A 22,873-nucleotide genomic window follows, 5' to 3' on the forward strand; every position below is an offset into this window, starting at 1 on the left:
TGGGATCGCAGGCTTCGGGTTAGGAAATCAACCTATGCTGAGTAATTCTGATTAGGAGTCCATTTCAGCAAGAAGGCACCTGCACCCCTCTCTCCCAGGGCCGCTGCGCCCGGAGCAGGAGCAAGAGCTTGAGCGCAGGGGTGCAGGATGCCCCGGGAAAGGGGGAGCGGAGGTCTAACCTTCTCCGCCTGGCCCCGCCCCCGCGGCGAGCCCGGCCTCCTCCGCGTAGCCCCGCCCCCGCCGTCAGCAGTACCTCTTCCGTGTGGCCCCGCCCCCCCGGCGTCGCGCCAGCAGGGAGGCTCGGCTCCTCAGCCTGGCCCCACCTCCATCTCCCCCCCGCCCCCGCCCGCACCACGTTCCCGGCCTCCTCCGTGCGGCCCCGCCCCCACCGCGAACCTGGCCCCCTGCGCCGGAGGAGTCCCGTGGCCCCGCCCCCACTCCCCCACTCCTCCACCCCCTCCCTCCCCCAGCACTCCCCGCCGCGAGCTCGACATCCCCGCCCAGAGGATCCGCGTGGCCCCGCCCCCTGCCGCACGAGGCGACGCCTGGCCTCCGCGTCTCCTTGGAAACGGGCCTCACTTCCGCTAGCGAGGGGGGCGATGGCTGCCGGGGAGCCGGGGGACTTGGGCGGCTACTACTTCAGATTCCTGCCTCAGAAAACCTTCCAGTGTCTGAGCACCCCGGAGACCACCAGCCGGCTCCGCCAGTGGTGAGAGGCCGAGGGCAGGGCTTGGCGAGCCCCTGTGCCCGGCGGCGGGGTCCGAACCGCGCGCAGCGCCGTCTCCGCGGGGATGGGGGGCAGCGGGGCGTGCCGGGAGCGCGCCTCGCCCACGGCCCCGCGCTGACCTGTCTCCTCGCCCCGCCCTGACCCTCCTCCACCCCGACACCCCTCCGCTCCCGCTCGGGGTCCGGCCGCGCGCTGGCCCTGGCCTGTTCCCGCCCCCTCCCGCTCCGCGCCCGCGCTGGCCCCTCCCCCAGGCTGATCCCGCCCCTTCCCGCTCCCGCCCTTCCCTTCGCACCGCCACACGCGGATCCCGCCCCTCTCGCTCCGCGCTGACCCCTCCCATCCCTCAGCTCCGGCTCCCGCCCGGCCGCGTGCTGGCCCCCCGCATCCTCCCGCCTCCTCCAGCTCCGCGCCCACGCTGACCTGCCCCAAGCCCTTGCTGGCCCCTCCCCCAGGCCGACCCCGCCCCACGCGGGTAGTCCCCGCCCCTATGACCACGCCCCTACCTGGCCCCTCCCACCGCCCTGCCCGCGCTGACCGCCCCCTCTCCCGCAGGTCCATGCTGGGCAGAGTGGCGGCGCAGGCGTTCGGCTTCGACCAGACGTTCCAGGCGTACCGCAAGGATGACTTCGTCATGGTTGGTGTGAGGGTAGGGGGCCTTGGGCGGCCTGGCCCCGGCTGGACACGGGGGAGCTCCCCGCGGGGGTACTCCCCGCCCCCCAGGCAGGCCGGCAGAGGCGACCGCGTGGGGAAGGGAGCTGCCCGACCGCAGGAGTTCGGGGGCCGTCGTTAGACCCGCAGGCACACGGGACAGGGTGCTCCGTCCGCGCTGCACTGGGGGCTGCGGGGGCTGCGGTGCGCGGTGGGGGGGCTGCGGGTGCGCGCACAGCGGGGCACCGACAGCAGGTAGTCTCCCTCGCGCGTGCGCGTGGGGAGGAGGGGGGCGCCTGCGATCCACCTTGGCGGGGTGAGGGCCGCAGAGCGAGCAGGGGTGCTTGTCCGGCAGGTGCGGGATCCAGGTGTCCGTGGGGGCGGTCCTCCTCCCACCTGCGGCAGGGGCTGCTGCTCCCTGCGGTCCCTCCAGGTGTCCGGGCCCCTCTGCTCTTTGCGCAGGATTGGTCACGGGGCGGAAGGACCACCCTGCCCAGTGTAATCTCTTTCCAAATAAGGGCAGTCTCGTGGGTTCCTGGGTGGCTCAATGGGTTAAGCCTCTACCTTTGGCTCAGGTCATGATCTCAGGGTCCTGGGATCAAGGCCCACATCAGGCTCCCTGCTCGGCGTGCACTCTCTCTCTGCCTGCCTTTCTGCCTACTTGTGATATGTCTGTCAAATAAATGAATTTTTTTAAAAAATCTTAAAAAAAAAAAAAAAGTACAGCCTTGTTCTGAGGCTCCAGCGAGGACAGAGATGGGGGTTGGGGACGGGTGCTTCTCAACCCTTGATACAGGGTAAGGTGGTCAAACGTCTTTCCCTTTCCTGAAGATACTATTTTAACAGTAAGATAACACAATTTTGTTGTGACCACGTGACATTTCTCAGGTTATCATCGTTAGGTTTTTCATTCATACCAGCACTGGCTTTCACATTGATAGATTTTTAAAATCAGGACTGTAATTCACTGAGTTCAAGTGCTACAGAAATTTCCTTATGAATCATCTATTCAATAAACGTTTGTCGAATGCTTAACTAGTTCCCTGCCGGAGGATGTTGAGAAGACAGAGACCTGGTCCCAACTCCAATTTTGTGAAAAATTCTCTGCAACACAGTAAAATACTTGCTACAGTGGAGGATACAAGGTGCCTTCCACACAGAAGCATCACCTAATGGAGGGGCATTGGCGTCAGGAAAAACTTCATGGAGGAAGGCATAAAATAAATTAGAGTTGTTCAACAGACACAGAATTCTTCAACAGATTCAAAATTTATCCATAAAGTACAACAGATTTTCATAATACCAGGCTATTTTTTTCTAAATTTCAAAATCTTCACATTTATTTATAAATATCCCCATATTTCAGTTCAAAGAAATGTACCTAGAGAAACATTATTTTTACTCACATCACTGAATTGGCGGCGGGGGAGCATAGTAGCTCAGACTGTGTGGCCTGGGACGGAATCCGCCCTGAAGCCCATGAACCCTCGGGCCTCCTTGCTGGCCAGGAAGGCCTTTCCAAGGAGCTCAGAGGGATCTAGCAGTATGTCCCATAGTCCTGTGTTTCTGAACATTTTCTAAGATAGACACCTTTGTTTTCTGAGAGTTCCTAAAACTGTATAAGCTTAGGGCCAGAGGAAGCCCAGATCCTCCCCTGATTTGGCCTCTGGCTGGCTGTTCAGATCCCACCACTGCCACAGCCTAGCTCTGTGACACCAGGCACGTCCCTTCACCACCGGATCTTCCGTTTGCTGTTCTGAAAAATGATCCCAGTGCTTGGCACATAAATACTTTTGAGTATGAAAATAATGCTGAGTATCTGATGGTTTATAAAGATTAAAGGAGATTGGGGCACCTGGCTGGGTCAGGCAGTAGGACGCACTTGATATCAGGGTTGTGAGTTCAAGTCCCATGCTGGGTGTAGAGAGGACTTAAAAAATCAAATCTGAAAAAAAAAAAAAGAAAAAAGATTAAAGGAAGTAATATATTCAGCAAAATGCTTGGCTCATAATAAGTAATAATATTTGTTTACTACCTTACAAAGTGTTTTTACTTTTTTTTTTTTTTTAAGCTTTTATTTGAGAGAGAGGGTGAGTGCATAAGCACAGCAGAGGGGAGGGGCAAAAGGAGAGGCAGAGGCAGACTCCCCGCTGAACAGGGAGCCCACAGCACTGGACTCCATCCCAGGACCATATCGCAGGACCACAGGATCGTGACCTGAGCCGAAGGCAGACATCTAACCAATAGAGCCCCCCAGGTGCCCCACAAAGTGTTTCACTAGCAGAAGTGACTCATGGGTGCCAGATTGAGTTTCAGCGCTTCTTAGACATTTGTCACTAATCTTTACAACAGTCTAGTAAATTTGGGGTTTTGACCCCCATTTTTCAGCTTAGAAAACGGAGGCTCAAAATGGTTGAATAATCGGTGCAGGAATGCCTGGCAAGTGGTAAGACCCAGGGGCCTCGCGACACAAGCTTCCGTGTCATTTCTACTACAGACGCTCGTAACTGAACAAAGGGTATCGCTTAAACCTAGAGTTTCAGATTTAAAGTGTTCCCTTTCAACTTTAAAAACAAATTTATGGGGGCGCCTGGGTGCCTCAGTGGGTGAAGCCTCTGCCTTCGGCTCGGGTCACAATCTCAGGGTCCTGGGATCGAGGCCTGCATCAGGGCTCTCCGCTCAGCAGGGAGCCTGCTTCCCCCTCCCCCTCTGCCTGCCTCTCTGCCTACTTATGATCTCTGTCAAATAAATGAATAGAATCTTTAAAAAAACAAATTTAGGTTCCCAAAGTTCATTTGTGAGAGAGTAAAGAGCTGGAAGGAAGGAAGGAACCATTCCCTCCACTAGCATTTCCGTGGTCTCTGGATATATACGGAGGAAAAAGACCCCATGCAAGAGAGGGAAGCGGTCCAGGCTGGCGCTGAGAGCGAGAAGGCAGGTGGCCCGTGGCCCGTGGCCCAGGCCAGGATGCAGACTCCCTGGTGGCACAAAAGAGAAGGCCATCTTGGTTTTGGTTTGGTTTGGTTTGGTTTCCACGGAGGCACTCAGAGGAGGGTTTACAAAAGACAAGCTCCTCGAGTTGGGCCCTGAAAGACAGGTAGGAGTTTGTTAGATGGACGATGTGGGGGATAACAGGAGATGGGCAGGAGGGCACGCTAGATGACCTATGCGGCGCAGAGGGGCATGGCTTTATCTGGCTGACACGGGGTTGCCTCGAGGTTTTCCGGAAGCCGGTCACACTCACAATCCTGCTGGCACCTAGGCAGAGCTGTGGAGGGTAGCTTGTTAGGACAGAGTCTGGCAGCAGTGAGGCCAGCCTGGCAACTTCTCCCGCATACAGTAGAGCATGACAGCAGCACGCGGATGGCCAGGAGAGAGGCTTCGGAGGAAGACAGTATTCAAGGACTCAGGATATTGAGGATAAGGTGGGGGAGGGGCGGTTGCAGAGGATGAACACGTTTCTGATTGAGCTGACTGGGGTGGTAGATGATGCCATTAAAGCCGCAGAAAATGCAAAAGAATAAACAAACTGAGTTCAGTTTCAGGCATTCTTATCTTGAAATGCACGGAAGCGGCAATACCCTGGATTGTTGAATCCAAGATCCTGCTTTGAGTCTCGAGAGCGAGGTCCAGGCTCGGTATATGGTGTGGTGTTCTCCCCGTGGGATGAAGGGTGGGGAGGGGCTCTTCCACATAAAGCAGGGAAGCAAGTCTAACAGCTTTCTCAAGGTCTGCTCACACTTAATGGCCTTGTGCCACAGGGGCTAGGAGGGCAGGCTTCGAGCTGAGCGCAGTGCTGTCCCAAATAAAACTGGATTCCTTAAGGACGAAGAGAATGGATGTTGGCTGAGAAGCCAGCAATCTGCGGGACAGATAACAGAGTCAAGATTCTACTTCCATCTCGTATGGGTGGCATATGATAGATGTACATTGAAAAATCTATGTTATATAAAAGAATCTATTAATTTAGAAATCCTTTTCCCACTGTCACATCTTACGAAACGAGTTTATTCTAATCTCTACATGCACTTGGCCGTCAGTGTCTTTATTACCAGTGTGACTTGTTTGGGCATCATCTACTGTTTTTCCAGAGCACAGCAGCTTCCCTGAAGTTGAGGTAGTCCCATCTAATGCCTCCCTGGAAATTCTGTAACAAACCGAAGATGTCATTTACATATTATTAGGGCAGGGCTTTTTGGTGTTTTTTTGTTTTATTCTTTAAGTGCATAATTAGCCCCAACAACATAACAGCTATCATGTTGTTTTATTTGAGGGGCCTTTAGATAAAGACTCACCTGCCTTGCTTTGGGTCATTTCACTACAGCTCCCTTAGACTGCTTCCATTACAATAGCCTGTAAAATTCAGTTTTAAGTTGATACTAAAAAGATGGAGTTGATATTCTTTCCCCCAGGAATAATTACTAAATCTGAATTAAATTTCCCTTTTACTGATTTTTCCAGAAGACGTCTAAAAAACATTCAAAACAGTATTAATTGAGCTTAATTCCAGGTTATGTTTCTTTTCAAAATGTATATTACACAAATTAAGTTAATTGCACAAATGCTCTTTAGCTTGTAAGGTTTTATAAAGTTATAAGACATCTTGCTTTTTTTTTGCTGAGAAGTAGTTTTGGGGAAAAGTTATTTTTTTGTAAGTGGCCATATATGATACCTGTGAAGTGTTTACCTTTATCCCTCCACCGCTGCAAGGTCACCGTTGAAAGAGGAATTTCTGCCTTGTGCGATGTCGGCGTTCACACTGATGTCATTCATCTTCACGCTGCACACTTGGTCCTCGTCACTGTTCCCTTTCTCGTTAAATAACATTCATTCTGCCTGGAAATGACATTCATGAAAAAACTGCCAGGTCATCTGTGGTTCCTCCTCCTCTCTTTGCCCCGCCCTCCTGTACAGTCACTGAGTCCACTCCCTTCTCCACCTCCCTACCGCCTTCTGTCCTCTTGACTCACGGAGCATCAGACCTTCGTGGGTCTCAGCAGTACCTTCCCTCTGCACTGTTGTCCTCGTAGCCCTTCGGGTCATTCTCCACACTGCTGCCAGAATGAGCTGTGAAAAACAGGACAAGTCAAGCTGTCCTTGCTTAAATCTCTGTAGTGTCTTCCTGCTGCATTAAATCAAAATACTCACCCATTTAAATCTGCATTTAAAGATTGAAATCTACATTAAGATTGAAATTTGTGACTAGACCTACAAGGTCAATGGTTTAAAAACCAGGAAACAAAGACTCCTGAAAGTTGAGCATTCAGGTGTCCTGACTTGGTTCCAGCATGACACTAAAAAGACTCTTCCTTAAAGGGGAGAAATTAGCAAGTTTAAAGTCTGTGAGAAAGGAAGGGACATCCCATTCCAGGAAAGTAGAGAGGCTCAGTGTGACCCGGAGTCAGAAGCAGGGATGGTCTGATGAGGTTAGAAGGTCAAAGCTTCTGTGTGTCCCTTGGGTAGAATTCAGTTGCTGATGACTTTTAGATTTAGCTGTAGTGGGGGGCGGGGGAGGAGTGGCGATTCCTAAATTACCTGGGAAACAAAATTGAAGATTGAAGAAATACACATAACCTCCTGCTTTTCACTGGAAATTGTTAGTTTCTATTTATTAAGTCCCAGAGATACCCGTACTTGGACATACAGTGGTGTCCATACTTGAAGGTACAACCTGAAGTGAACAAAACTTCATTTCTTTATAAAAGATTTATTAGACATTTTACCCATTTAAAATTGTCCTCCCCAATTTGACTTAAATGAGATTTTATTATAGTTATTTTAGAAGTTAATTCTTGCTACTGTTCATAATAAATGATCTAACTGGCTTCCCTCAAATTTGTCTTTCAGGCTTTCTTCAAAGACCCAGATGTTATACCCAATTTGAAATTACTTTCAGATTCTTCTGGACAGTGGATCACATTAGGTAAATAAAAGTTACTGTCATCTTTTCAGATGACTGTTTTATTATTGTGACACAGTTTTGCTCATTTTTGCATTTGCTCAGTTTTGCATTTCATTATCTGCATCCACACTGCAAGTAATGACCGGCTGGTTTGCTCACATCAGGGTCTCCAGGGAGCCCTTGCTTCTGTCCTGGCCCAACACACAAGTCTCATTCTCTCTTGCAGTCGCTGGGGAAGTAGTTCTTGCGCCTTCTGTGGACTCTGAGAGATGCAGGGAACGGTAAGGGGAACTCTGGAAACTGGCCACCATGGACAGACCAGTGCAGTAGTTCACCAGCAAGAGGACAAGGGCATCACGGAAGATTCTACTGATGTGAGGGTGCCACCACCCCGTCTTTGGGGACCGAGGAAGCAGCTGCCACGAAGCATTCCTAAAGTAATACATACAGCCACAGAAGAGAGTCTTAAGTTCTCACAAAGAGAACTTTATATACGTAAGAATTTCATAGTACCTTGAAACATAGCTAGAGATCTTTAAAGAAAATCACCCAGGGGTGCCTGGGTGGCTGAGTCGGTTGAACGTCCAACTCTAGATTTGGGCTCAGGTCACAATCTCCGGGTCCAGGGATCGAGCCCTGCGTCATCGTCATCATCAGATTACCCAAACACTTAGTAACATTCAAATCTCTTAAATAGCTCTCAGGCCAAGGAATTAACCAGAGTTAATAGAAAAGGCTATTCTAAAAACAAAAACATGAACAGTATATTTCAAATTTTAGATTGAGGTATTTTAACAATAGAACAAATTGTTCTCCTTTTAGGAGGAAAGTCTGGTTAGTAATGTCACTCTGCTCAAGAAAAACGTAAGTGGATTTTAAATGAGGTGGGTTGTTTTGGTAAATTCGTATATTGCGTGTTCATGGAATTCTAGTATTACACAAAAATTACTTACAGTATTAGTCAAGAAAAAGATGACCAATAGTTCATGATGTTAGAATTCGTGGGTCACATTTTACTGCTTTTGGCTAAAGACCACTGCAAAATTTATAAAGGAAAAAGCTGGTACAGTGTGGTCTTAAGAGTATTACACAGTTAAACTGTCCGAGCAGATGTACCCACCAGTTCAGAATCTTCAGAAGGGAATCATCAGAGGCACATGTCACAGTGCTTATAAAACATGTTTGGCGTAACTTCAGTCAATTCCTTTATAAAATAAGCTTCGTTTAAAAAAAAGTCAACCTTCCCCTGTGTTGGTAGACCCTTCACAGAGCAGTGAGACAGTGCCGACTTTGGTCCTGGGGTTTAGCAAAGGCCCTGCGACAGAGCGCTTCTGAAATTCCACATGCGCACGGCAGAACCAATTAGAGGGCCTCCGGCAAGTGGCCGGGGACGCAGCGTTCCGAGTCCGAGGCAGAAGTCTCCAGGCGTTTGCAAGGGACCGTCTGGACCTTCTGCCAGCTTCTCTTTGTCTGAATTGTTGACCGTCTTCCCTCTTTTTCCTCTGCGGGCCTTTAGAAGCAAAATAAACACCTTTTCAACATGAGACAGCAGACATTCTAGCGGGCGAACCGCCTTGGAGAGTGTCCCTGCCGGCTCTGGTGCCTGGCCTGCCGCTGCTGGGGCCGCTGTGTCCCCTCCGCCAGCGGCCATGGCCACGGCCCTCTGCTCATGGACACACTGAGCCCTTTGCTGGCTGACACACAATGGATGCGTCCTCTGTGCTCGGTGAAGGGCATTGCAGACTTCCCTCCTTTAATTCCCAAAACAAGTCCGAGAGGCGTTATTGTTATTATAAATCCCTGTTTCACAAACAAAGGGTCAGATTTGGGAGCTCAGTCATTGGCACCGTCTTAAGGCTGGCTGGGCTCAGCAGAGCTGAGAGTCAGATCCAGGTCCCAGACTTCCAGACCCTGACCTCTGCGCTCTCCTGCCTCTGCCATTTCAGGTTTGAGACAAGCACTGTCAAAAAAGCAAAAAATAAATAGGAAACCCCCTGTGTATGTTAATGCTGGTATCAAGGGGGAAAAATATGTTCTTCACTTTGTGTGTGAGCCTAGCAGTGCAGTACGGATCTTGCAAACACTGCAGACGGAAGTTTACTGTATTCCTGCGTGACCGATAGCATGTGCTATGGACTGAATTACGTCCCCTCCAAATTCTTGTGTTAAGCTCTAACCCCCAGTGTTACAGTATTTGGAGATGAGGCCTTTGGAAGATGATTATTTGAAAGTGTGCAGTGGTGATCAGTTGGGCGGCTTCGAATGCCTCCCAGCCCAGATCTATGATGGGAAGCTTGATCCCAGTGAGGTGTCGAGCAGGAATGAAGACCTCGTATCAGAAACGGGAAAGACAGCCCATGGAATGGCAGAGACCTTGGCTGGATGATGATGTAGTGTTTTGCAGAAGGTAGAACTTGGAAGTGATAAAATTGTGTGTTTAGCTGAGAGCTCTAAACCAGGTGGTGTGGGAGCTGCCTGGTTCTTCCTGGATGTTTATAATAAAGCAAGAAAGGAAAAAGATGGGTTGAAGAAGGAATTGTTAAGGAGTAACCAGAGCTTGAAGATTTGGAATATCCTCAGCCTTTTCATAGTGTTAAAAAAGAGAGCAAGAGAGAGGGATTCGTCTGGAGAGAACAGAGGCCCCTGGACAACTGTGTGACGCGGAGAGAGTGCACGTAACTGGGGCTCACCCAACCCCTCCAGCAGAAGCCTGGGATCGGGCTGGGGTGGTGCCCGCAAAGACGCTGCCAGTGTGAGGGACGGGACAGACCATAGATCCTACGGGACCAGACCAGGGAGCGACTTGGCTGCAGACACGGCTGTTCTTCAGGAGCATAGAAGGGCTGAAACACAGCTCAGGTCCTCAGGGCCAGCCCCAGTGTCAGGAACACGCGGAGGGGGACACCTCAGAGGCTGAGCCACCGTCCCCAGCAGGTCGGGAGGGCAGAGCATTGAACCAAAGGGGAGTATTCTTGGGGCTTAAAAACGTCAGGAAATTTCCCTTGCCAGATTTCGGGCTTGCTTGGGACCATCACCCCCTTTTTTTCTGCTTCTCTTCTTTGGAATGGACGTGTCTATTCCTTGTCTCCGCATCGTATTTTGGAAGCATGTAACTTGTCTGGTTTCGCAGGTTCCTAGCTGCAGAGGAATTTTGCTCTGGGATGACCGACCGTCCAGTCTCGCCCATATCTGATTGTGGGGATCTGTAGGGGAGACTTTGGACTCTGGACTTTAGGCTTGGTGCTAGGGTAAGGTGAGACTTTGGGGGCTGTTAGGATAAGTGTGTTTTGCATGTGAGAAACACATGAGTTGGGGGGGGTGGGGGAGAGGCAGAGTGCTGTGGACTGAATTGTATCCCTTCAAAATTCAGTTGATGAAGCTCAGACCCCACCCAAAGCCCCCATCTCAAAATACTGTTGCGCTCGGGGGTTAGGACTACAATATGTTTTTGGAGGGATATAATTCAGTCCATAGCAAATGCTGTTTCTATGCTTCTGATCAAGTGGTTTGAATTTAATGACATTTCTCGCCGTCCAAGCCCTCCTGCCACTTGCCCCATCAGAGCTAGGGCATGTTTATGAACATGGCCTGTTGCCCAATGTCATCCTCTCCTCCGCTGGCCACCAGCCCGTCTCTGAAGACTGGATCCACGCGCTCCTGCTCAGACACAGTTCCTGTCTCCAGACACCCATCGTGCCTCCCATAAGCCCGGCTCAGGACCGGAGCGAGGCAGCAGGTCCTGGCCGGACTCCGGGGGGACAGCCGAGGAGGAAGTGGGTTACTCGCCAGTGCTACTCTTCTCAAGCTCAGGCTCCTCCTTGCGACAGAGATGAAGCACGTGAGTCAGGGAAAGGACGGACGGAGGGCTCCCCCACCAGGGTATGCTGTTCTAGGGAGCACCTGCAAAGAACACCACCACCCCTTTACAGCTGAGGGAGTGTGCACTCGCACATGAAAGACAGAAATTGGGGCGCCCAGGTGGCTGAGTGGGTTAAAGCCTCTGCCTTCAGCTCGGGTCAAGATCCCAAGGTCCTGGGATGGAGCCCCGCATCAGGCCCTCTGCTCAGCAGGGGGCTGGCTTCCCTTCCTGCCTCTCTGCTGCGATCTCTGTCTGTCAAATAAATAAATAAAATCTTCAAAAAAAAAAAATTGAGTGATTCACTGAGACGATAATTAAAATATTAATTTTAATCTCTGTGTCTTTCTGTAATTTAGAAGAACCTCTAGTAATGGAAAATCCGTTCCTAAAGGACACATTCAGGAAATCGGCTTGGGGTGGGGAAGGTGTGGAGTGAGGAGAGCTACAGCTGCAAGAGGAAAACAACACCACCCTGTGGTTGCAGGTTCCTCCTGTTCCAGCCTTGCGGTGACTCCGTCAGGACCTGGTCTGAAGCTTACCTTGATTGGGAAAAGCTACTTTTCATAATACACGCTGTAAATGAGGTCACAAGGGAGAAATTTTTAAATGAAGAGAAAAAATTTCCAGACCTCCTCGGGACTTTAGAAACACCCATTACTTTAATTAAAGTTTTTGTAATGTGAATTATAAGGCATTGAACATAATGCAAATGCAAAATCATTTCACAAAGTGGTTCCTATGCTTTTATAGGTACTTTTGACATATGGGTTAAAAGTGATGTAAGAACACCTACTCAAAACATGTATCTCATGTTCAAGTGTTTTCTAATTTACACATCCTACATGTAGACCTGAAATATTGAAATTTTGTTACAGACTTTTAATGATTAATCAAAATGAACAAACTGCAAAATTAGAACTTAATAAAATCCTAAACTTTTAAATATATCAGGATATATGTCATATTTGGCTACTTAGAATTTCTGCATGGTGGTACTTATTTTGGGAATAATTGCAAATACTAAACTAATTTTTATATCTCTATAAAATAATATTTTTCAGGAACTGAAGTGAAAAAAATTGAAGCTATAAATGTTCCTTGTACACAGCTTTCCATGTCATTTTTTAACCGGTTGTATAATGAAAATATTGTACGAGACAATGGACATATTGTTAAATGTTTGGATTCTTTTTGTGATCCCTTTCCTGTTTCTGATGAGTTACGAAAAGTAAGTATAGATTTTTAAAATTTCACTAATGGAATTTTATTTCAGGAAATGCTTAATGTCAGAAACTTTTGCCTGCCTGAAATACATAATCTCTTAACAATAATGATCAGTAAGTCATTCTTGGGACTTTTCTATCGACTTAATTATTTGTATATTTCAGTTTCAACCAGACGCTACTGACCTTTATGTGTACAGGCCAGAGATGCTGCTGGACACCATACAGGGTGCAGGACGGCCCCCACGGTGACTTCTCAGACCCGACATGTCAGTGGTGCTCAGGTTGAGAGATCCCCCTGCTCAATATGGGGCTCCTAACCTATCACGTGAATGTATAAAAACATCCCTGTAGTACAAATCCTTTGATCCCACTGGTGAGATCAAAAAGCCATTTGATTAACTCATTTCTGTTTTAGTGAGAGGTATACTGAACTTGAATTAGAAGACCTAGATTATTTACCTAATTCCTGAGTTATTATTCATCAGATAGTAGTAACATTAGGCAAATCAGTCAATATCTAGAGCAGGAAGATCTTATCTGCACCACACAGTGATTAAAATGCCCAGGCAGGGGAGATAGGGCTTCTGGGTGGTGCAGTGGATTAGTCTGACTCTTGGTGCCGCTCAGGTGGTGGTCCCAGGGCTGCGAGATCCAGTCCCATGTCACGCCTCATGCTCATTGCAGTCTCAAGATTCTCCCTCTGCCTCTCCCCCCCAACAATGAATAAGTCTTTTTAAAAAATACCCATTTGGAGCACCTGGCTGGCTCAGTGAGAAGAGCCTGTGACTCTTGATCTCAAGCTCATGAGTTTGAGCCCCACGTTGGGCATACAGAGTACTTAAATTTTTTTTTTTTTTAAAGATTTTATTTATTTATTTGACAGAGAGAGAGGAGGAAGCAGGCTCCCTGCTGAGCAGAGAGCCGGATGCGGGCCTCGATCCCAGGACCCTGAGATCATGACCTGAGCCGAAGGCAGCGGCTTAACCCACTGAGCCACCCAGGCGCCCGAGAGAGCATTTAAATGCACTTTTTTTTAAAGTGAAATGTTAAGATGAAACGTATTATTGTCATCATTGTTTTAATTTGAAGAAAGACTACAAAGTGGTTAAAAATTGGGGCTTCTTTTTTTTTTTTTTTTAAGATTTTGTTTATTTGACAGAGATCAGAAGTAGGCAGAGAGGCAGGCAAAGAGAGGGTGGGGAAGCAGGCTCCCCGCTGAGCAGGGAGCCCCATGCAGGGCTGGATCCCAGGACCCTGAGATCATGACCTGAGCGGCAGGCAGAGGCTCAACACACTGAGCCACCCAGGCCCCCAGGGATTTTTTGGGTTTTTGTTTGTTTGTTTGTTTAATAAACCAGCCTCTGCTGTTGGTTTCTCCTCTTCCTACCACGGCCTGGGATGTGCCTCTTGGTGGGGTCGCATGTCTGGTCTGGCTCTGCTTCCTTGGGGCCCCACGGGTGTCTGCTCCTGGGGCTCTGCCAGAGCACGCCCCCCGCTCTGGGGAGCCTCGAGGCCACGGCCTCTCCCGGCACCGGGCATCTGTCTTCGGCCTCTCTGGGAGCAGCGCCGTACGCAGGCCGCGCCAGACTCCGCTCTCCTGCGTGACACCTCTCTCTGCGGCTGCCCAGTTCCTTGCTGCTCAGCGGCCACGGGGGAGGGTGTGACCCGGCTGCGCCCTGGCTGATGAACCCGAACGCAGGCCTCCAGCTTAGGTTGAGCCTGACAGCCACAGCGCCGTGTCCCCTCGCCGAACAACCACGTGCTTCCCCGCGGGGCGTTGGGGGGGCACAGCACCGCCCACCTACCCTCTGAGGCCCCTGCAGCTGCCGGCTGTGCGCATGGGGAGGGGGAGAGCAGCCAGCACGGGCACTGCTGTCCCCTGGGTCCCCAGAGTCCTCACGCTCCTGTATCTTCATATTGCACGGCCCCATTGGTTCAGTGAGGAGAGCGCTCCCTAAGGAGTGTGTGGCTTTGTCATTCCTGAGAGCTCTGTCACTCGGATTAAGCCAGATGTTTGGGTAGCTGAGAGCGGGGGTGCCCGGGAGCCCACGGGGGGACCTGTCTTCTCGCAGTGGAGATGGGCTTCCACAAACTCATGGTAAGTCACCTGTTCATGGACAGCACCACGGTCTTGATTGTTTTTTTAAACGCCTCTTGCCTGGCGGCCTTGTGATGCGTATTCATCAGAGACCCGGCTGTAGACGATTCGATGGAAGAAACGTATGGTGTGTTGCCCACTCATCCCTCGTTTGTAGCTGCCAGGTCAACAAACGAGTCAGTTGTGTCACACCCCGCGGTACAAGGACATCACCCCCATCTCACCCAGTCCCACTGTTTGCTGAAGGAGCTGGCCGGGTCTCCCGAGAGCAGGAGTGGGTGTAGACTGGTGGTTGCAGGAAGCAGAAGCGTGAGCGGGCTGGGGAGGCCAGGCACACGCTCCAGGGGGATTAGGATGCCACCACTGGGGTGGCCTCCAGGTTGAAGTGAAGGCTGTTGGCCTTACAGAACGGAGAGGCTTGTCCGCTTACTTAGGGCTCCCTGACTGCCCAGAAGTTTGCTGGCATGTCCACGCTAGCAGCACAATAGCACAGGGACTAGGGACAGAAATGAGTACGAAGGTGCAGAGGGAAGAACGCTTAGATCTCGTTTTACTCCTTCCACTGAGCCTCAGGACAACCGGGGAGACGGAGGGAGGGCGGGAGCCGGTCTCCCAGGTCACTCCTTTCGGTGGTTCTGATCACTGCTTAAAATAGGCCTAAGATTATCTGTAATGAGTAAATTGGGACTTCTGAAAACCAGACTTAGAACCTCAGATCATGTTTCGTGAAGATGAATTTTATCATCATCTGTAGGTGCTGCTCGTGGAAGACTCTGAGAAGTATGGCATATTCAGCCAACCCGACAGAGAGGAGTTTCTGTTCTGTCTTTTCAAACATCTCTGCCTGGGCGGAGCCCTTTGCCAGTATGAGGACGTGCTTCCCCCGTATCTGCAGACCACCAAGCTTCTCTACAAAGATCTTGTGAGGTAACGTGGCCAGAGCGCAGCGGACACATCGTGGGTGGCGGGCTCGCCTGCGTCTGCTGGGGTCCCATTAGCTCCCGACTGTGTGAGCACAGCGCCCCGGGGCCCTCCCACGCCCACCCACCTGTCCCTGCATCCCTGGCAGACCGGCCACCACACGGCGCCTGCCCCCGGGCCTGTGCGGGGCTCCCTCGGCAGCTGCCGGGCTGATGCTCACTGGTTACCGTGGTTCCCAGGAGGGGGAAGGATTCCCGTCTGGCCACAGTGTCAGTCCAAATCCCAGTCCATTTGAGGTATCCTGCTGGGGAGCTTTTTTCTTTTTGAAGATCAGACTGGGGTAAAAACTTTATAAATCATTTGCTTTTACTTTCATTGGGTTGGGTTTTCAGTGATGCAGACCCTGCTTCACCTTCACAGGCTAAAGCAATAGGAACAGTGAACGCAAAGTGTCCCGGGTTTAGTTACGAAATTGTATTTTCCTAGGAAATCAGCAAAATTAGCTTCTCATCAGACTCTTGACGGTTGCTTATAATCACCCCGGTTCTCACTTGACCTCCGCGTGCCTGATGACTGCGGGGCAAACTGCATGATTTCGTTGTCTTGCTTTGTGGTTTTGATACGATTTTAAAAGCAGAAAATTTTTTTCTTTAATTTATCTCTGATTTTTGTGAAAAAGTGACTGTATTCATACATAAAGATGACGAAAAAAGCTGTTTGAAACAGAATTCAGAAAAACATACATACTTCCATCCAGAATATTCTGTCCTTATCATTTGCAGCTCATGAAAACGTCCAAGCTGGCTTCTGGCACCGCCTTGTAGCGTGCCTTGTGCTGCACACGCGCACACACGCCCGCACGCACCCTGCTGCCTCCGCAGCGAGCTCGGCTCCACTGGCCAAACGAACTGAGGAATTCCTCACCGCCCTGTGCCGTGGTGGAGGGGATTCTGCTGGGCGTGTTTGAAATAGAAGTAACTGCAGACCAATGGCCTTGAGAAAGCAACATTTTCCCCAGCATCCACTTCCCTGGATTCTCACCCATGACTCACTCCTATGCTCCTTGGTGCTAAGAACACATAAGGCTCTGGGGGGGACAGCACTTGTCAAATTAGGAGTCGAAACACAGAGCATCTTACGGAAAGAAGAGGAATCGGATCCACAGAATCATTTTAGCAGGCAACGGGCAGGTGTTAATTTTGTGCACGGAGCCAGGCTCCAGAGAGACACGAGGAGCATCAGACAGTCCTTGGCCTTAAGGAGATTATTAGAAACTAACATATCATAAAGGAATTGTTTAAAATATTTTATAGGTAAAATGTTATGAGATCAAGTGTTCAGTTTTGTGTAGGCAGATCTTTGAAGCTCTTGATACTGCAATAAATGCCCCAGAAGTGCGAAAGGGGAGACTGTCAGAGGGGCTGTGAGCAGCTGGGGAGTCTGGACGGGATGGAGCCCCCGAGGCTGGTGCAGAGAAGGACAACCTGTCCCCATCCTGGCTTCCCGGGCATCATGTCCCGAGTCACATTTACAGCATTGCTCTTACTAAAGAACCAATAACTATTTCTCTTGATCCGAGTTTAAACATGCTTACGAGTTTTGTTGCTGAATGAGGAGGAGATGTGGAATTGTCTTCCCAAAGCAACTTTGGTAGAAAGTTTAGATTAGAATAAATATTGGCTGAAGATGGTGGAGGTGCCAACGCCAGGCAGCTGGGTGGACTAGGCGGTCACAGTCCCTTCAGAGCTCTGCGAGTTTGCTTACCCCTCACACCGCCTGTGGCCTTTCTCACTTGCGTTGTGCTGACTCGGGTCAGGTGGCTTGTCATTTAGTTAAGGGCATGGGTCACTACCGGTCTTACTGAGGGACATGGCAACTCCAGGTGCTGTCGGTAATTTCAGAATCCTGAGCCACATGCACAAACAGGTTGTTTGTACCAAAGACAGACTCATTTTCTCCTGCTCCTTCCCTTGACTTTTGGGGGTTTTCACATTTTTTAGAGACTGTCTGCTGTCTTTCTAACTGTAGGCACAGTAGTGGCTGTACCTCATCTCCCCTGTCCCGGCAGAGAAACGCCACCACCAGTTCCCTCCGGAAAAGCCCGTCCAGCCACACGTCTGTAGCGCCGCAGGTGCACCACAGGGCTGGGCGCTAGCGGTCTCTGGCTCACATGGGAGGCTCGAAACATTCTCAAGATAGTTTTTCCCTTCTCCGTTATTACATGGCCTATAAAATAACACTTGTTAAATGTCCTGGGAAATGCCTTCTCTTCAAGGATTATGGTTCTTCTAAATAGTAGGGTGGCACCTAAGAACCATTTCGTTAGAGAGCGGATGACCAGTTGTTTCCTTCCATTTCCAAAAGGTCGACGCAGAAGGACTTGCGTGGTTACTAGTGCTGCTTTTCCCTGTTCGGCTTCCAGTATTAAGTACATGCTCTAGTCAGAGCTTTCGGAGAGGCTTTCTAAACTGTCGATCTGCCCCAGAGCGGACATGGCAGGGTTTGAACTGAGGGGCTTGGACGGTGGTTTCCGACAGTGACGACGCGGAGGAGTTCTTGTTCCCCCAACTGAGCGGCTCCAAGCCGGGTCTGCAACATGTGCGGTCAGCATGGGATCCGGCCTCGGAAATGAGCGTCACTGATTTTAAGAAACTGCACATTATTTTATTTCTAAACCATTAGTATAAACACACTTTTAAACAGAACTCTAGGGAAATAATGTTCTCCAACCCTTGAAAGCTTGCTGGCCTCGGGGGAGGGGCTGAGGCCCACAGCGAGGGAGGGGCTGCTGCGGGCCTTGGGATGGGGGGTGCCTGGAGCTCGGGTGGGTGTCGCCCCTTCCTCTTCTAGTTGGCGGGGCGATATCGGCAGGTGATGCCCTACTTGAGCTGTAAAAAAATAAATTATTTTAGTTCTACTTTAAAGTAAGAGTAATACAGTATCAGAGGTAATAAAATAGAATAATACCGTTTATTTCTGTTAAGAACCAACTTCTACACTTGATCTTAGCCAAAAGGCCGAGAAGCGATAGAACCAACTTCTAATAATGTTCAAATCGTAGATTCCTTTTTGTAAGTAACAGTTATGGTGTGTGTTGGTATGTTTGAGTGATTGTTAAATACTAAATTTTCTTCTAAGTTTATTTGATAAGCATGAACTTTTCTAAGGGATTGTTCGGGGCTTTTTGGGTAATAGTTTTAAACTGAGCTGATTTACATACAGTAAAGTGGACTAACCCTAGTGTACCTACAGCGTAGTGAATTTTTATATGTCTCTGCCCCTATAACCACCTGCAGGTCAAGACTTAAAATCAGTTATGACCGTAGCTGTGTTGTGTTTTGATTCAAGTGTTATGTAGCTGTGTGCACTGTCAGTGTTTTGTACGTACTGGTTACAGCCATCCCTGTGTAAGCACAGAATCCAGAGTGTAATCTTCGGTTTTTAAGCAGTCTGTGTTAAGCATTTGAGAAATAAAAGAAAATGATGTTGGGGCGCTGGGGCGGCTCAGTCTCTGGAGCATAGAACTGTCCATCTCAACTCAAGTGTCCGGATCAGTCACGAGTTGAAGCCCTGTGTCGGGCTCTGCGCTGGGCATGGAGCCTGATTTAAAAAAGAGAGGGACTTCAATCCATGTCATAGAGACACAAGGAAATCCATTCCACGATTCCTGGGTTTAAATTGGAATGGAATGTTTTCAAGATAAAAACTGCCTAAGAACTCTGAACCCAGAAATGAGTGGAGTCTGGCCACCAGTAGGGGCACAAGCTGACACACACTCACATGCACACTCAGGCTCCACACCGTGCCCCTTCCTTCTCCTCACCTCTCCCTCCCCGTTACTCTTCATGTGTAGGGAAGGAGAAGCCGTACTTGGCCTCTAAAGTGAAAAAGACAGATGTCTTCTGTTAAGTGTCACCTACACGTGACCCACGTGAGGCCATGTGTCAGCGAGTGCAGGGAAAAGAGTGCATGCCGTGTCACCTGACTGTGCTTCCAGAAATTAATGCCTTAAATACCTTGCTTAACTTCTCCGGTTCTGTCGTCTATAAACTTGGTAGAATAGAGCCAACCCAGCCCCCCAAGCTGCGTGACCTTCCCACGAAGTCCAGCACGTAAGGGCGTTTGGCAGATTGTGAAGTGTCACAAAGATCATGCGTCTGAGTCTCTCTCTGCGGCTCATCCCCTGTGTCCCAGCGCGGCCCCCACCACGCATGCCACTGGCGGTCTTTCCTGGGGAGACTGAGAGAAAACGACTGTCACGTGATGGTGCATAATCCGTATCTAACAGTGTCTACATCCCGCTCAGTTCTCAGGGAATCCTCACGGGAACGGTGGCTTGCCCACGCCACATGGGAGAACAGTGATGTCCAGGGGCTGATGCCACCCAGTGTGCAACAGTCACTCGGGGGCCGAACTGCCACGTGCACCGAGGTGGTTAGACCCAGAGTGCACCTGCCCCGTGTAGCTGTCTACACTCCAATCCCGCTGCTACCAGCTCCTCGTTTTCCAGAAACTGTCTCTGGCCTGGGAGACCTTTCGTCATCAGAGCGCAACGCCTACAACCGTCCAGGTCCATTTGCTGCCATTCGGCTGGGTGACCTTGCCGCGTCCTTGGATGAAGCCGCAGACGCCGTCTGTTTCAAACCCGTCTGCGTGGACATTATCTGTTTGTTATATATGAATAAGAGCACCCGAGTACTAATGCAGACCAGTATTTTAAGTGTCTCGTGCCAGTGCTTGCTGTTTTTAAAATGTACCCTTTTCCCCCTATTTTAGTGTTCGGAAGAATCCTCAGACCAAGAAAATACAAATTACTTCTTCCGTCTTTAAAGTCACAGCATATGTAAGTGTGGAGCGGGGACTCGCAGGCGATCGGTTTAGTGCTTGTTATTCAAAGGGCTGTTTCAGCTGCCAAGAGCACAGCCCCTTCAAGGTTACCCTGGGAGAGAAGACGAGGGTCGTTAGTGCTTTGTTAAAAGTGAAGGTTGATGAGGTACGCTTTCTGCGGAGAGTCACCCGGACTTCTCCCCTCCTTTCTGTTGTCTGCGGCTGATAACTGCCCTCCCGCGTTCACCACCCGTGTCTGCGAGTGGGACGGAGTCGAACACCATTCTCTAGGCACCAAGCCGCAGTGCAGATGGCAAGCAAGTAAGAAGGCCCTAAATGCTTGAAGTCTAGGGCCCTGCAAAGATTATTTGCATCTTTGAAGAAGTTTCTAAGTTCCGTTCCTTTATTCAATCACTTAACAAATATTACAGACCATCTATTGGGTATCAGCTACCATGTTGGGCTAGGGCACTTTTTGTTGATAAACAAGAGAAATGTAATTGCTTCCCTCATAGTAGGGAAGGACCATATTCTGAAGGAAAGCAAAGATAGAAGAACATTGCAAAATAGAAATTTTTGCAATAGTGACACTTTAAAATCACTCTTACAAAAGATAAGATTTCCTTTTGGGCTATAAAATCCTTAAGGTCAAGAATTATGTGTGTGGTACAGTAAGTATGTACAGTAAACTGTTCTGTCAACAGATATTTAAAAATAGCAATTCTTTAAAAAGATTTTATTTATTTATTTGACAGAGATCACAAGTAGGCAGAGAGGCAGGCAGAGAAAGAGGAGGAAGCAGGCTCTCTGTGGAGCAGAGAGCCCGACGCGGGGCTCAATCCCAGGACCCTGGGATCATGGCCTGAGCCGAAGGCAGAGGCTTTAACCCACTGAGCCACCCAGGCACCCCAAAATAGCAGTTTTTTAAAAAAGATTTTATTTATTTATTTGACAGAGAGTACAAGCATGGGAGCAGCAGGGAGAGGGTAAAGCAGGCTCCCCACTGAGCAGGGAGCCTGATGCGGGGCATGATCCCAGGACCTCGGGATCATGACCCAAACAGAAGGCAGATGCTTAACAGACCGAGCTGCCCAGGCGCCCCTAAAATAGCAATTATTTAATAAATTACTGTCAAAGATTTGATATATGTTTCATGACATTTTAACAGAAAATATAGAATGGTCAAATATGTTGACTATTACTTAAATGTCATAACAGACTAAGTCATCTATAATATAGCTTTATCTCTTTCAGGACTCTGCTGGCATGTGCTACCCTTCGACCAAGAGTCATGAGCAGACCTTCTCTTACTTTATTGTGGATCCGATCAAGCGTCATGTTCATGTTTTATACCACTCTTACGGTGTGGGGGACATGTCCTAGCACTGTTCTTTCAGAGTCTCTATTTTGATACTGTTTTATATACCAATTTTTAATTTTAATGCCCATTTATAGGTAAACATTTACTTTGCAAGTTGATTCCAGTAAAATACAGAAAACCTGCTTGGAGCAGAGGGAACGAATACCAAGGTACCTTCCTGTATGTGTATCTGGAGCTGTAACGTAAGGACTGAATTCTGTCCCGAACACAGTCGACACTAGTACAGTCGTGGAATTTTTACAGCAAGTTAAAAAAACTAAAAATCTAGTTCATATTTGTTGTGTTAAGATTCATGTAAGGTCTCAATTTTCCATGTGTTTTGTTTTAGAAGCCAGTTAGTTGTAGGTTGAAATTGTGGCGGGAAACCTGAGATCGCTCTATTGATCATTAATATGAACGGTTCGCTTTTTAAATCTGAGTTCATTTCCTTACACTTCTTTATTGCATAGAGATTTACATCTCTAGGGCTGTGAAGTGCCTCACAATTCCTTTCGTCATTTGTCCCACTTAAGATCCTCAATAAAAAAGTAATGTTGTGAAAGTCATCGCCAACTCTGCCGCCACATAACAAAGCTGCATCCGGCCGCCCCCACCCCTCCCGCATGGCTGGGAGAGGAGCTGCCCGCGCGGGGAGAGGCGTCCTGATGGTATCAGGTTGCAGACGGGTGGAGAGCAGGTTCCTCACGTTGCATTCTCCTGGGCGCTCTTAGGTCCGTAGGAGGAACATGTGAACGGAAAGAACGACGAGCGGCGTCCGGCCGCCTCATCCTTGGAGCAGGCTCTCAGTCTCGGGGCCACAGGTTCGAGCCCCACGTTGCGGGTAGAGAATCCTTAAAAATAGAATCTTGAAAGAGAGAGGGAGTGAGGGAGGAAGAGAGATGTGACTGGCGCGCATCCGAGGTGATGAAGAGCGGGCCAGCCGTGCTGAGGCTCTGGGGAAGGCACATCTGGAACCTGTCCCTGTGTTGCGAGGAATGGGTCGGCAACCTGGGGTTCGTCCCTGTGGATTGATCTGGAAAGCTGTTGGCAGTTGGGGTAGGGCGCTCAGGGCAGCTTGTCTCACTTCCCATGCAGTGCTTGGCACATTAAGTGTTGGTTGGGGGTGCCTGGGTGGCTCAGTGGGTTAAAGCCTCTGCCTTCGGCTCAGGTCATGATCCGAGGGTCCTGGGATCGAGCCCCACATCGGGTTGTCCGCTCCGCGGATAGCCTGCTTCCTCCTCTCTCTCTTTCTACCTGCCTCTCTGCCTACTTGTGATCTCTGTCTGTCAAATAAATAAATAAATA

General features: G+C 49.5%; 1 protein-coding gene, 1 long non-coding RNA gene and 1 pseudogene across 8 annotated transcripts; 1 reads left to right on the forward strand and 2 right to left on the reverse strand.

Moving 5' to 3' along the window:
- The first annotated feature begins 479 nt into the window (after positions 1–479).
- On the forward strand, positions 480–22,134 carry CFAP300 (cilia and flagella associated protein 300). 7 transcript variants are annotated; one of them, XM_032358831.1, is made up of 9 exons: positions 484–709; positions 1,280–1,373; positions 7,223–7,297; positions 10,893–11,115; positions 11,621–11,662; positions 12,198–12,364; positions 15,215–15,387; positions 20,158–20,224; positions 21,463–22,134. In XM_032358831.1, exons 1-9 carry the CDS (start codon positions 600–602, stop codon positions 21,589–21,591), a joined length of 1,080 nt encoding a protein of 359 aa, XP_032214722.1. In that variant the 5' UTR covers positions 484–599; the 3' UTR covers positions 21,592–22,134. The 7 variants fall into 7 exon arrangements, with proteins under 7 accessions (XP_032214724.1, XP_032214722.1, XP_032214725.1 ...); XM_032358832.1 differs by having other exon boundaries at positions 486–709; positions 1,280–1,361; XM_032358833.1 differs by lacking the exons at positions 20,158–20,224; positions 21,463–22,134 and adding an exon at positions 16,164–16,453 and having other exon boundaries at positions 480–709.
- Positions 4,829–6,214, reverse strand: LOC116599143. The gene is made up of 3 exons (XR_004289254.1): positions 6,063–6,214; positions 5,428–5,522; positions 4,829–5,237 (listed from the first exon to the last, which is right to left on the reverse strand). It is a non-coding gene; the product is annotated as an uncharacterized LOC116599143 (long non-coding RNA).
- On the reverse strand, positions 18,207–18,410 carry LOC116600506 (annotated as a pseudogene).
- Positions 22,135–22,873: the final 739 nt, after the last annotated feature.

This window comes from Mustela erminea, chromosome 9, assembly GCF_009829155.1.
Source record: "Mustela erminea isolate mMusErm1 chromosome 9, mMusErm1.Pri, whole genome shotgun sequence".
Taxonomy (NCBI): Eukaryota; Metazoa; Chordata; class Mammalia; order Carnivora; family Mustelidae; genus Mustela; species Mustela erminea.

What these genes read in the sequence shown, in the direction of transcription:
- CFAP300 (XM_032358831.1), top strand. Translation starts at nt 600, where the DNA reads ATGGCTGCCGGGGAGCCGGGGGACTTGGGCGGCTACTACTTCAGATTC. An exon ending in CTGGACAGTGGATCACATTA is followed by an intron (nt 7,298 to 10,892) that starts GGTAAATAAAAG and finishes ATCCTCTCCTCC; the next exon opens with GCTGGCCACCAGCCCGTCTC. An exon ending in TTGCGACAGAGATGAAGCAC is followed by an intron (nt 11,116 to 11,620) that starts GTGAGTCAGGGA and finishes CTGTGGTTGCAG; the next exon opens with GTTCCTCCTGTTCCAGCCTT.